The sequence below is a fragment of the Ranitomeya variabilis genome, chromosome 3 (genome assembly GCF_051348905.1).
Source record: "Ranitomeya variabilis isolate aRanVar5 chromosome 3, aRanVar5.hap1, whole genome shotgun sequence".
In the NCBI taxonomy this organism is placed as follows: Eukaryota; Metazoa; Chordata; class Amphibia; order Anura; family Dendrobatidae; genus Ranitomeya; species Ranitomeya variabilis.
In genome coordinates, this window is record NC_135234.1 from 243,878,437 (window position 1) to 243,893,814 (window position 15,378).

At 44.6% G+C, this 15,378-nt stretch overlaps 1 protein-coding gene across 1 annotated transcript in view; it reads left to right on the forward strand.

The window, feature by feature from the left end:
* CYB5R1 (cytochrome b5 reductase 1) overlaps positions 1 to 15,378 on the forward strand; it is a 282,834-nt gene that overhangs the window by 79,845 nt on the left and 187,611 nt on the right. Inside the window, exons 4-5 of the mRNA XM_077299540.1 lie at positions 1,757 to 1,886; positions 9,766 to 9,849. Coding sequence (XP_077155655.1) covers positions 1,757 to 1,886; positions 9,766 to 9,849 — 214 coding nt within the window. The remainder of the gene's footprint in view (positions 1 to 1,756; positions 1,887 to 9,765; positions 9,850 to 15,378) is intronic.

The window sequence follows — 15,378 nt, forward strand, 5'->3', positions numbered from 1 at the left end:
CAAAAAATAATCAAACAGAAACTTAGCTTCTCCAGAAGAGACTGAAAACGAAGATAATCAGGGGAGATCAGAATAGCACTGAATACATCGACAGCCGGCAACAAGTGGAAGTGAAGCAGAGCTAAATAGGAACTCCCTAGTGCATAACGAGGCAGCTGATCCAGCCACAGACCCGCAGGATAACAAACAAAGCCACCAGGGGGAGCCCAAAAACAAAACTCACACAATACCACCTGTGACCACAAGAGGGAGCCCGAAAACAGAGTTCACAACAGAGGTATGTGTCACAGAGATGGCTGCATTCTGTGATGTAACCCGGTGTATCTTCATTAGTGCACGTAAGCACTAAGAGGTTCATTTGGTGCACCTGGGACCGGGTTGTGGGTAGCTATGAGAGATGGGTGGGTCTGGCTACCCACATACTTCACCTCTGGGTGTTGATATATGCCTATATAATTAAGGCTGTTGCTTGGCACATATATTTAAATTTTATAATTAATCTTTGTATCCGTTCACGTTAAGATTAGGCCTTACGTTTTCTTGGTCTAAATTTACAAGATTCACTAAATCTATATGTGGTCTTTGGCTTGGCACTTTAATTAAATAAACTTTGCACTTGTTCACTTTATTCTTATTCCATTATTATTATATGGCATTAAGCACTGGCACTTCATTTATTAATTTTAATATTAATTTATTTTCTCATTATTCTTTGGAATTTCCATATTAAAGCACTCGTAATGTGGATTCACGGCTTATGTCTATAATTCTATTAAGCCACTGGGGTTTCATTAGGTCCAATCTTTGCACGGTTTTAAGAAATTTTATGTGCCTTCATTGTTCTGATACTTTAACTAATACAATTGCACTTGTTCACGTCATTACTTTAGACTGCTCCTTCATCATAAAGGAGCAGTCTGCTCCGAAACGCGCGTTGGGGTCAGGTCCGGTCACCCATCCATTCCATCTATCCTGCATGTGCTAGGTATGTGAGGTATGCCGATATGGCAGTTATGTTGATATGATATTTACATGTTTCCCATGCTGTGGCATTGGTCTACTATATATTCCTTAGACATGGGTACTTGTTACAATATATCCTATCACTGCGTTTAGTCAGTTTATGGGTTGGTGTTCTGGTCTGAGATTTATGGCCGCTTTGAACTCATGCCTTTTCCCGTGCTATACTGTTGTATCTTGTCTGGTGGTTTTAACTATACTTATTAATAAAAAATCTACTTTTTATGGGACTTTATGGCTGTTGGTTGTTCTTCTTTGTTCCTAATCATGTTTTGGCAGCTGGTCCCTATAGGTCCTTGATGCATATCTGCAAATTTTGTGCCCTGGGATGGTATACTGGTAACCTATAATTATTTATTTAAATATGCTTGCTTCAATACTATTCTCCAATAAAAAGTGGTGTATGATTGGGTGTCATTAGTGTATAGATGGTACTTAAAACCAAATCTGCTAATGGTTTGTCCAATAGGGACAGCATATAGGGAGAAGAGGGAGGCTAGGACTGAACCTTGCGGAACCCGGAAAGTAACGGGATGAGCTGCACTCATATTATTTTTATTACATATATTGGGCAATAATCATACATTTTTGAATCATTGCTGAGCAGTTTTGAATTGGGAAGGTGAAGCTAACAAAATGTAGTTTGTGTATGTATATATATATGCAAATAAAAAATATAGTAGAAAACATAAAACCAAACTGCATGTTTCCAGTTAACTTTTTATTTTTACTAAAGGTCTACTTCAAAGATCAAAATCCAGAATTTCCAGAAGGAGGAAAGATGTCTCAGTATCTGGACAATCTCTCTATAGGAGAAGCTGTTGAATTCCAAGGTCCAAAAGGACTTTTTACGTACGAAGGAAAAGGTATTGGACTTCTTCATTACAGTACTGTTGTGAGAAGAAAACTAAACTAAATACTATTTTAAACTGTGATTTGTCTCATGCATAAAAAATCATGCAGATGTATAAAGCAATGTTTTATTTTCATTAAAGGGAACCTGTCACCACTTTTTTGCTCTATCAGCTAAAAATATCATTTAATTGCTTGTCAGGTATGCATTCCACATCTACATTTGAAACCCCCCGACACCCCATGCATCACCCATAAAAACCTTTTTAATTTGTCCCCCGCTATATGTTAATCTGTTCAGTCCAGTCCGATGGGCGTTGCCTCTGTTCCCTCACTCCACCCCTCCTCGGCTTGCTGTACGCATTCTTCGCCGTGAATCTCGCAGAGCGCGTATAGATTTTGCGCGTGCGCATTGCAATGTGACCTCGCGCGTGCGCAGTATGCTTGCCCAAAGGCGGGCAAAGCCAAAAAGCAGTACAGCTCAGTACTGGCGCATGCGCCATACTGCTTTTCGGCTTTGTTTGCAATTGGGCAAAGCATACTGCACACGCGCGAGGTCACATTGCAATGCGCACGCGCAAAGTCTGTACACATTCTGTGAGATTCACAGCGAAGAATGCGTACAGCAAGCCGAGGAGGAGTGAGGAAACGGAGGCAACGCCCATCGGACCGGACTGAACAGATTAACATACAGCGCGGGACAAATTAAAAAGGTTGTATGGGTGATGCATAGGGTGTCGGGGAGTTTCAAATGTAGATGTGGAACCTGACAAGCAATTAAATTATATTTTTAGCTGATAGAGCTAAAAAGTGGTGACAGGTTCCCTTTAAAGGAATTGTAAACTTTATTTTTATTTCAATAAATGTGTCGAGGACATGATTTAGTTGCACTTCTTAATTTAAAAGTACTTCAGGTTCTCATCCTTTGGGAAGTGCTGGCTGCATTCTTCCTCACTGTAGTGGCAAATCTCCAGATCTGTTCTTCATACTCCTTTGTATCCCAAACTTTGTTTTACATTTTTTAGTAAGAAATTTTCAATGAAAACCTGCACCAAAATCACCATGTTTGAACTTCACATAAGCACCCATAAATACAGTATATACCCCTAATTATCAAAACTTGTGATTTGTACACCAGTCTTGATGAAGAGTGTTCTGAAGTAAGATGCATCACATTCCTTAAAATACAGTTGTATGAAAAAGTCTTTGCCCCTTCCTGATTTCCTATTCTTTTTCATGTTTGTCACACTTAAATGTTTCAGATCAGCAAACAAATTTAAATATTAGACAAAGATAACCCAAGTAAACACAAAATGCAGTTTTTAACACCTTTTTTATTAAGGGAAAAAGAAATTCAAACCTACAGGGCCCTGTGTGAAAAAGTGATTGCCCCCTAAACCTAATAACTGGTTGGGCCACCCTTAACAGCATCAACTGCAATCATGCATTTGCGTAACTAGTCATGAGTCTTTTACAATTCTCTGGAGGAATTTTGGACCACTCATCTTTGCAGAATTGTTGTCATTGAGGCACATTAGATGGTTTCTGATCATGGATAACCTTTTTAAGGTCACAGCATCTCAATCGGATTAAGGTAAGGACTTTGACTAGGCCACTCCAAAGTCTTAATTTTGTTTTTCTGAAGCTATTCAGAGGTGGACTTGCTGGTGTGTTCTGGATCATTGTACTGCTGAATAACCCAAGTGTGCTTCAGCTTGAGGTCACGAATAGATGGACAGACATACTCCTTCAGGATTTTTTGGTAGACATGAAAATTCATGCTTCCATTTACCACAGCAGGTAATCCAGGTCCTGAAACAGCAAAACAGCTCTAGACCATCAAACTACTACCACCATATTTTACTGTTGGTATGATGTTCCTTTTCTGAAATTCTGTATTCCTTCTATGCCAGATGCAATGGGACATGCAGCGCCCCAGAGTCCTGGTCGTTGCAGTAATGTTATTCTTCCATCTGGGGGAGTGATGTTACGTCTGATGGCAATAAAGGAGATCTTCTTACCAGGTATCACAAACACCACAACACACTTCACACTCCAGTCCACCAGGGGGAGCTACACTCCTATCTATTTGGGCACTCCTCACAATAGAGTAAAACTGGTGGGCTAGATAGAAAGTGAGAGGAGAAGCTGACTGGGCTTTGCCCAGGCAACACCTGTCAGGCAGACGGGGGAAAGGAAGAACATCGGAGCTGTAGACAGAGGGCCCCTGGCAGGAGTGGGATCCTGTCAGAGGCCTAGCAAGACAGAAAGACACGGCGCTGCGCCTGCATCCAAAGAAAGGACATGAAGAGAATTGTGTTGTAGAGGTTGAGACACGAAGTCATAGCACAAGGAGATAACACCAGAAGGAGTTCTGCCCTGTAATAGGCTGCCTCCTTCTGAGGCGCATAGCCGGTGGCCGGAACACCGAGGGAGCAACAGTCTCCAAGCCTTGCTCCAGAGACCGGCAGGACAGTCAATTCCAAGTTGGCTGCCTGACCTTAATACCTAGGATATGAAGGAACAGATGAATGACCTCGGGGAGACCAAACATCCAACACTGCGGAGACACCATCACGTGTTTCTCAACGCAGTGATCCAGAACACTGCCCCCATCCCTTATGGGAAATATGCAAACGCATGTAAAGTAAGCTGCGGAGACACCATCACGTGTTTCTCAACGCAAGCAATGAATAGCCAGGCCTTTCTCCGGGAAGGAACAACCACGGGAAGGGCAGCATCCAATAAAGGAGAATATCCAATAAAGGAAGACCACCTATGCCAAGCATGGTATCCATCCACAAACAGCTGTTTCGGGGTTTTTGCCCCTCATCAGTGTGGAGTAGGAAACTGGCTATTAGGAGCAGTGCCTGGTGAAAGGCTATGAAGGAACAGATGAATGACCTCGGGGAGACCAAACATCCAACACTGCGGAGACACCATCACGTGTTTCTCAACGCAGTGATCCAGAACACTGCCCCCATCCCTTATGGGAAATATGCAAACGCATGTAAAGTAAGCTGCGGAGACACCATCACGTGTTTCTCAACGCAAGCAATGAATAGCCAGGCCTTTCTCCGGGAAGGAACAACCACGGGAAGGGCAGCATCCAATAAAGGAGAATATCCAATAAAGGAAGACCACCTATGCCAAGCATGGTATCCATCCACAAACAGCTGTTTCGGGGTTTTTGCCCCTCATCAGTGTGGAGTAGGAAACTGGCTATTAGGAGCAGTGCCTGGTGAAAGGCTATGAAGGAACAGATGAATGACCTCGGGGAGACCAAACATCCAACACTGCGGAGACACCATCACGTGTTTCTCAACGCAGTGATCCAGAACACTGCCCCCATCCCTTATGGGAAATATGCAAACGCATGTAAAGTAAGCTGCGGAGACACCATCACGTGTTTCTCAACGCAAGCAATGAATAGCCAGGCCTTTCTCCGGGAAGGAACAACCACGGGAAGGGCAGCATCCAATAAAGGAGAATATCCAATAAAGGAACCCCGAAACAGCTGTTTGTGGATGGATACCATGCTTGGCATAGGTGGTCTTCCTTTATTGGATATTCTCCTTTATTGGATGCTGCCCTTCCCGTGGTTGTTCCTTCCCGGAGAAAGGCCTGGCTATTCATTGCTTGCGTTGAGAAACACGTGATGGTGTCTCCGCAGCTTACTTTACATGCGTTTGCATATTTCCCATAAGGGATGGGGGCAGTGTTCTGGATCACTGCGTTGAGAAACACGTGATGGTGTCTCCGCAGTGTTGGATGTTTGGTCTCCCCGAGGTCATTCATCTGTTCCTTCATAGCCTTTCACCAGGCACTGCTCCTAATAGCCAGTTTCCTACTCCACACTGATGAGGGGCAAAAACCCCGAAACAGCTGTTTGTGGATGGATACCATGCTTGGCATAGGTGGTCTTCCTTTATTGGATATTCTCCTTTATTGGATGCTGCCCTTCCCGTGGTTGTTCCTTCCCGGAGAAAGGCCTGGCTATTCATTGCTTGCGTTGAGAAACACGTGATGGTGTCTCCGCAGCTTACTTTACATGCGTTTGCATATTTCCCATAAGGGATGGGGGCAGTGTTCTGGATCACTGCGTTGAGAAACACGTGATGGTGTCTCCGCAGTGTTGGATGTTTGGTCTCCCCGAGGTCATTCATCTGTTCCTTCATAGCCTTTCACCAGGCACTGCTCCTAATAGCCAGTTTCCTACTCCACACTGATGAGGGGCAAAAACCCCGAAACAGCTGTTTGTGGATGGATACCATGCTTGGCATAGGTGGTCTTCCTTTATTGGATATTCTCCTTTATTGGATGCTGCCCTTCCCGTGGTTGTTCCTTCCCGGAGAAAGGCCTGGCTATTCATTGCTTGCGTTGAGAAACACGTGATGGTGTCTCCGCAGCTTACTTTACATGCGTTTGCATATTTCCCATAAGGGATGGGGGCAGTGTTCTGGATCACTGCGTTGAGAAACACGTGATGGTGTCTCCGCAGTGTTGGATGTTTGGTCTCCCCGAGGTCATTCATCTGTTCCTTCATAGCCTTTCACCAGGCACTGCTCCTAATAGCCAGTTTCCTACTCCACACTGATGAGGGGCAAAAACCCTGAAACAGCTGTTTGTGGATGGATACCATGCTTGGCATAGGTGGTCTTCCTTTATTGGATATTCTCCTTTATTGGATGCTGCCCTTCCCGTGGTTGTTCCTTCCCGGAGAAAGGCCTGGCTATTCATTGCTTGCGTTGAGAAACACGTGATGGTGTCTCCGCAGCTTACTTTACATGCTTAATACCTAGGAGACACGGTGGCAACTTGTGGGGGCCGGGGCATCTCTAGGGTCCCTGTAAAAAGCCTCAGGCCATCAGTCATACGGGTTTGTCCTATCTATACCATCTGGGGGACAGAGAGGAAGAAATAACATCTAGAACATCTACAACAGTTGTGAGGACCTTACCGAGAAGCTCAGCAGGGAGGTACTACAACACACAGGCGCTAGAGGAAGGCTACTGATTTCCACTTGAATAAGGGGACTCTGGATTTGCCTTCAGACCGGCTGGACTCTGCCTACCCTGTGGTCTGTACCCTGGACTGTGGATGTTGAAGTCTTCAGTAAAAGGTAAAAAGACTGCAACCGTGTGTCCTCGTTATTCACTGTGCCTTACATCATCCACCATCACCATCTACACTTCTGGGAAGCCCTGGGGACATACTTCACCTGTGGGAAGGTATACCATCTTGCTGCCATAACATCACCTGTTGTGAATTCTGTCGTGGGTTCTGCTCTTGGGCTCCCTCCGGTGGTTATAAGTGGTAGTGCTGCTGTTTGTCCTTCACAACAGTCATCAGCTGCTTCCACTTTGGACGGGGCTATTTAGTCTGGCTCCTTCCTTTAGTGAGTGCCAGTTGTCCATTGTTTTCTAGGGATCCACATCTCTGCTTGGTTTCTCCTTCTGGATTGTCCAAATCATCAAAGATAAGTCCTGGCTCTGTTTTTGCAGTCCACATGCGGTGGACTTAATAGTTCTGTGAATTGCTATGTTTTTTCTTGTCCAGCTTTGTCTGTGTTAAGATTTATTCAGCCAAGTTGGAAGCTCTGGAGTCACAGAGTTACCCTCCATGCCTTTAGTTAGGTGTGGAGATTTTTGTATTCTCTGTGGTGGATTTTGTAGTTTTTTTTATACTGACTGCACAGTACTCTGTCCTGTCTTTCCTTTCTAGGTAGCGTGGCCTCCTTTGCTAAATTCTGTTTTCAGTCTGCGTTTGTAATTTCCCTCTCCTCTCACAGTCAATATTTGTTGGGGGCTGCCTTTCCTTTGGGAATTTTCTCTGAGGCAAGATAGTATTCCTGTTTCTTTCTTTAGGGGTAATTAGTCCTCCGGCCGTGACGAGGTGTCTAGGGAGTGACAGGAACATCCCACGGCTACTTCTAGTTGATGTGTTAAGTTCAGGGTCTGTGGTCAGTATAGAGGCCACCTACTCCAGAGCTCGTCCATGCTGCTCCTAGGCCACCAGTTCATAACAATCACCCCAGTGGACCCCTAAGCAGCGTCGGTCACCCTGACCGAATACCACAGGTGGCGTCACGAACTACCCCTTTAAAGACCTTCCCCAAAACCATAAAAACTCTTTCCTTTATTGGATGTCCCTCAAAGGGCCATGGACCGGGTCGGGCCACCGTGACATCCCCCTTGAGAACCGACGGACCCAGTACCGAGTACCCCATTGCCCTTATGTGGGGGCGATCCAGACACACAGCTTCCAAAAAGATAAACTTTTATCTCGTCAGTCCATAGAGTATTCTCCCAAATGTCTTATGGATCATGAAGATGTTTTCAAACAAAACCAAGACGTGCCTTTATGCTATTATTGCTCAGTAGTGGTTTTTGTCTTGGAGCTCTGTCATGCAGGCCATTTTTACCTGGAATCTTTCCTATGGTGAAGTCATGAACACTGACCTTAACTGAGGCAAATGAGGCCTGTAGTTCTTTGTATGCTGTTGTGGGGTCTTTTGTGACCTCTTGGATGAGTCATCGCTACACTCTTGGGTTAATTTTGGTTGGCCTGCCACTCCTGGGAAGGTTCACCACTATTCCTTGTTTTCACCATTTGTGGATAATGGCTCTCACTGTGGTTCGCTGGAGTCTCAAAACTTTTTATAAATGTCTTTATGACCTTTTCCAGACTGACAGATCTAAATTACTTTGTTTCTCATTTGTTCCATAATTTCTTTGGATTGTGGCATGATGTCTAAACTTTTAGGACCTTTTGGTCTACTTCACTTTGTCTGGCAGGTCTTATTTAAGTGATTTCTTGATTGAGAACATGTGTGGAAGTAATCAGTCATGGGTGTGACTAGGGAATTTGGTTTGGATTTCTTTTTTTCTTAATAATAAAGTCCTTCATTTAAAAACTGCATTTTGCGTTTACTTGTGTTATCTTTGTCAAATATTAAAATTTGTGTAGTGACCTGAAACTTTTAAGTGTAACAAACATGCAAAACAATAGGAAACAAGGAAGGGGGCAAACACTGTTTTCACACAGCTGTATGTACACCTCTTAGCGTTTTTGGTGCATCTTTCAGCTGCCATGCACCACAGTAACATATGTAATTCAGCAATTTACACCACTTTTCTGGCATAAATTGGCATAAATAATGATGACAGTGATAAAAAAAAATAATCTCCTAGCTCAATACTTAACTAACCAATTATGCAATGTCAATAGGACGATACTAGTAGTCAAAAAATTAGTCCATATAAACATTAGTTGCAACTAATAGCAGCTGAAACTAAAACCAACTTGTATGCAAGACTTGCCTGGCATCATTGTAAATTTTGATGTCCAATGCAAGATCTAGAAGAGTCGCAGCTTCTTCCATTGTGAAAATCCATCAACAGTAGGAACATCACTGTAAGTGAGAGAGCACAGTCTTCATACCAACGCACTCCAGACAGTAGCGCTCACAGTACCCACCTGTATGCAATCAAAATGGATGGGTGGATGTCACTCCCTAATGTGACCAAGTAAACCAAAAACTAGGTTCTTGGTTCACCTGATCCATCCAGACTACCGTACCTTTTTGGATTGATGGCAGTCGCCAAAAGTTACAAACCTTTTGTGCAAATCCAAGTTACACAAACAATGTAAGAAATTTCAAGGATTTTTAAACCAGAAAACTGGCAAAAACATCATAATAAATTAGGGACAAAATGTTAGGTTGTAAAACATCATACCTATTTAGCTGGCAGGAATAATACAATGCATTGGCAATGGTAGATGGCCGTACCAAACCCAAGTCTCAAGGAGCACAGTTATAACAGAAAATCTAGGGACCCATATTAATATTATACTTTAAATATGTGACTTTTTCATGCTTCTTTTTATGAGGTTACTTTGCTGTTCAACCAAACAAGAGATCACTAGCTGAGAAAAAATTTGCCCGTCAGGTTGGAATGATAGCAGGTGGAACAGGTATGTAAACACATTAGGGAGAATTTTTCGTATGCAGTGATAATATAGTAAGTTTTTCTGGAAGCAACATAGAATTATAAATTCTAACTGTTTAAAAATGGCATCAGTAAGATAATATATGTCACATTTTTAAATATGTATAGTAATGTGTTTTTTATTTTTTATGAATAATGAAATAGCACAAAAATTTGGTGACAATTTAAAAAAGTTGTATTCATAAATGTGTCCAAATCATGACCAATCAGCATGACATGCCCACTTTTCACTCCAGTTTTAATTTAAAAAAATGCACATACAGTATATTGATAAATGTGGGCCATTAAATCCTATTAATGAATAGAATGAATATAGAGATAGTGATATATACAGTGGCTTGTGGAAGTATTTACCCCCCTCTTGGCTTTTCTCCTATTTTGCAATCCATGTTTAAATATTTTTGTAATACAATTTGTGTGTGGTGCATCAGCACTAAATAGTCTACGTCCATGAAGTGAAGAGAGAAAATTATAGGCATAATGTAACGATACGTATTGTGACCCAACGAGGGTCAGTAAGTGGACGGCACAACAAACTCACAACCGGATTGAAAAAGGGGGAGGAAGGCCCTATCAATAGGGAAATGAAGGAATGGTCACCTCCTGCTCAAACCTGAGCCTGTTCCTGCACTCCCCTAATGCCCTAATTGGGTCCTTCCCCCCACTGCCTTCAGGAACCTCACCTCTAGTTGTCACCTCACACTGCCCTGGCTAGTGCACTGGCCAGCAAGGAGCGCTAGCCTCACCACTGCAAATGGTACCACACAGGGGATAGTGACAAACACAAAAGTGATGAGGAAAAAACACCACATCCTGCTAATATTGTGGCACATATATCTTCCTCGTTGTGAGCTACTCACCGCCGACGACTCTCTTGGACCCCGGAGGGTAAGCAGCTGCTGTGAAGAGCGTTTCGGAGCCCAGAGAGAAGCGGAGATCAGGAGAGGTCTGAGCGAGCGGCTGGATCCACATGAGGTGGCGGCCATCTTTACAAGCGCACTCGCTGGGGAAGAACAGAGCGGCGCCGGTCATCAGCGCTGCTGAGATTCTCCCTGGAGCGTGAGGGGCTCTGCGATACAGGCGGTGGTGAGCGGCTGATCTTATATGCACAGGGGACTGAGGGGGCCGGTCGGCGGTACCGAAGAGGGGCAGCAGATTCTTCATAAGCGCGCCTCATCAGGCAGAGGGGCGACGCTGAGCACCATCCTTAGGCGCTGTATGGGAGGTGAACACATCTCCTGAACAACATAGGGAATAACTGGTGTGTGCCCTGGAAAATTGGGCCCCGTGTCTCACCTAGTTAGCAGTCACCTATCCCCATTGGCGCTAGAGACTCAGAGGGTTTGGCTCCCCTCTTTGCTGCTTTCTCTGTGGGTGCTGTGGACTCTCTCCTCTTCCCCTCCCCCCCCCCTTGGGTGCACAGAATTTGTTATGGACTGGACACAGCTACGTCCATTTTATTTCATTACCACTGGTTATCCACGCTGTGCTGCCTCAGACTCCATACACAGGATTTATATTATTCTAACATCATTCAGAGTGGATCTTGATCGCCTTGCTGCCCTCCACTTTTGTCATTTAATCATGCAGCATTCAAAGGGTTCCGGAGCGGCGGAAAAGCTGAAGAAATATGCTGGAGAAGACCACCCGGATGGGGGACGCACGCTCAGAAATAATTCCACCCAGGTTCCACGTAAAGGCCGCCTTTTGGACAGTAATGAGGAGGGTGCACAAGAAGAACTGACCCTCAAACAGGCCTCTGAACAACTAATGCAGGCTATTTCTTTAACCAGATCCTCTCTTACTGAAAAGATAGAGGATGTGCACATTGAGGTGGGTCGCCTGAGGCAGGATATGCAAACCATGGGAGGACGTATCACAGAAGTGGAGACGAAGGTGTCACAGATGGAAGACTTCATCCCTCCCATAGAGGCTAAACTGTCAAAAGTGGCGGGCTCTATAAATGCCTGGAAACAAAAAGCGGATGACCTTGAGAACAGACTGCGTCGGAATAATATCCGTATTATCGGTCTGCCGGAACGCTCTGAAGGTCAGCGACCTGAAGAATTTCTGGAAGAATGGCTTAAGACCTCTCTGGGAGGTGAATTCTCCTCGACTTTCTCAGTGGAAAGAGCCCATAGAGTACCTACGAGGCCTCTCCCTCCAGGAGCTCCGCCAAGACCCTTTATGGCACGTCTTCTTAATTGCAAAGATAGAGACACCATCCTACGCCTGGCAAGGCAGAAGAGCCCTATTAAGTTCCATAATGCCACTATTTCAATCTTTCCAGACTTCTCAATGGAACTCCAGAAACAGCGGGCACGATTCTTGGATATAAAGAAACAACTCAGAGACTGTAATGTTATATATTCCATGATCTATCCAGCTCGTCTGCGTATTGTTCATGAGAGCTCATCTGTATTTTTTTCTGATCCGGAAGAGGCGACTGAGTGGCTGCGAACCCACGGGGTGCCCAATGCAAAACAACCCTAGCGTATTTGCATCTGTGCTGGAAAATGCAAAATGGAGCTCTCCATGTGGGCGGCCACCTAGATAATACCGGATGCTGAACCTAGCGAGGGTATCCCCGTTTTTTCTTGTTAATAGGAGCGCAGGACTTTACTCCTATAATGTTTGGTTTTTGCTATGTTTTTACTTTTATGTTGGTTTTACTTGTTCTGTAGGTAGAAATCGCCGCCAACAACTCTACTGCCCTATATGGACCACCCCCAGTCTTTGATCGGACACTACTATTTATCATATCTTGATCTGTGAGTATCGGGTCTGAATTAATCTGTATGGCCTGGAATGTACGGGGCATTAAATCACCTCGGAAGAAGATTAAGGTCTTCTCTCAAATTAAGCGTCATCATCCCCATGTCGTGGCGCTGGTTGAGACACATCTGACCAGAGATTCGGCCCGTTGTGTACAAAAACCATGGGTGCAGTGGTCCATACACGCGTTTCACACCAGCTACTCCAGGGGGGTCTCACTGCTCATTCATAGAGATGTTAGATGGGAGATGAGGGAGGCCAGAAGGGACACTGAAGGCCGCTTTGTCTTTGTACATGCACTAATTAACTCTCAGGAATATGTTATACTCTGTGTTTACAACCCCCCCCCGGCTAATATCTCAATCCTTCGGAAGGCACTGAGCTTCGCCCTAGGCTTCCCCGAAGCTAACGTCATCTGTATGGGAGACTTCAATCTTGTCATGGATAATTGCCTAGATAGACTGAGATTGAATGATGAGATAAATGGGGAGCCTCCCTCTCAAGCTCCTACTCAATTAGCTCTGTTTATGGAGGAAAGTGGTTGGTTGGATCTGTGGAGAGTGCGTCACCCCGGGGTAAAAGGATATACCTGCCATTCATCTACTAGACGTTCCCTCTCCCGTTTAGACTATATATTTGGAACCGAGAAAGTGGCAATGTGGGTAGACAGCATTGAACATGGTAACAGGGGAATTTCTGACCACAGCCCAATTATTCTTAAACTTAAGTACGGACAACCTAATAATGCTATAGTTTGGAAATTAAATCCATTTTGGCTTAAATTGATAGACTCCAGCGATAGAACCGTGGACCAACTGAAATGCTTTCTATCGTTCCACTCGGAGCCTCAAGACACTAATTTGTTCTGGGATGCCCTTAAGGCGTATCTACGGGGATGTTTATCCTCCACAATCTCCTATATAAAGAGGGTGACCTCAGGGGAGGATGATGAGGTAGAGCGGAGATTAAAGGACTCGGAATCTACATATATATCTGATCCTACTAGTGGTAATAGACTTGAGTGGTTATCTTCTCAGAGGCTGTATGCCCAGCATGTAGACGCCAAATCCAAGCGTAAATTATTTTTTGCCCGTCAATCCTATTTCGAAATGGGAAACCAGGCTAGTAAATTCTTAGCTTATCTGGCACGTAAGCACAATATATCTAATACTATACTACAGATTCGGACACCAGGTGGACTATTGATGTCCTCAACAGAGGAGATACTCCATTGTTTTCATGAATATTATAAGTCATTATATTCATCCAAATGTGACTTTGATATCACGGAAAACTTAAACTATCTATCGGATTTAACATTTCCCGCATTGAGCCCTGCTCAGCGGGCCTATTTAGATGCTGATTTTACCTTGGAAGAGGTCGAGTATGCTATAGCGGATATGGCCTCTGGGAAAGCTCCTGGTCCGGACGGATTTCCTATTGAACTATATAAGAAATATCGTAGTATCCTGGCCCCTCTTTTGTTGAAAGTATTCCGGGGGATGCGGGAGGCAGGCTCTATGCCAGATTCCTATTATGAGGCAAACATTATTGTACTTAAAAAAGAAGGGAAAGACCCTTTGGAATGCAGATCTTACCGCCCAATATCATTGGTAAATGCGGACTATAAAATTTTCACCAAAATCTTGGCCATCAGACAGAACTCAATTATACTAGACCTTATACACCCAGACCAAACAGGCTTCATGCCAGGTAGAAGCACCTCCATCAATATTAGACGAGTCCAGTCGGTAGTCCAATATAGTTCATTAATTCCGGATAATTCCTGGGCACTGGCATCACTGGATGCGGCTAAGGCCTTTGATTCTCTTGAATGGCCCTTTCTCCTGGCCTGCCTGAAAAAATACGGCTTTGGAGATAATTTCTTAAAGTGGGTGGGTCTGCTTTATATCAAACCTAAAGCCAGTCTAATTGTAAATGGTACAATTTCTAAATCCTTCTCACTACATAGAGGTACCCGTCAGGGGTGTCCCCTCTCTCCGGCCCTCTTCGCTCTCGCAATAGAGGCGTTGGCGATACGCGTGAGGTCCTCCCCAGATATTAATGGTATAGATATTGCTGGCTGGGTGGACACCATTGATCTATATGCTGATGACATGGTGATATTTATGGATAAAGTGGAGGAAACATTGCCGCGGGTAATTACTACTATAGACAAATTTAGCAGATTTTCTGGCCTTCACATAAATTGGGACAAGTCCGGGTTGATGCCTCTCTCCCATACCCCTATGCCTCACCTTGGGACCCTCTCTCCCCTTCCTATTGTTACCACTAGGGTTGAGCGAAACGGGTCGATCATTTTCAAAAGTCGCCGACTTTTGGCTAAGTCGGCGTCTCATGAAACCCGATCCGACCCCTGTGCTTGTCGGCCATGCGGTACGCGACTTTCGCGCCAAAGTCGCGTTTCAATGACGCGAAAAGCGCCATTTCTCAGCCAATGAAGGTGAACGCAGAGTGTGGGCAGCGTGATGACATAGATCCTGGTCCCCACCATCTTAGAGAAGGGCATTGCAGTGATTGGCTTGCTGTCTGCGGCGTCACAGGGGCTATAAAGGGGCGTTCCCGCCGACCGCCATCTTACTGCTGCTGATCTGAGCTTAGGGACAGGTTGCTGCCGCTTCGTCAGAAGCAGGGAGAGCGTTAGGCAGGGTCCACTAACCACCAAACCGCTTGTGCTGCAGCGATTTCCACTGTCCAA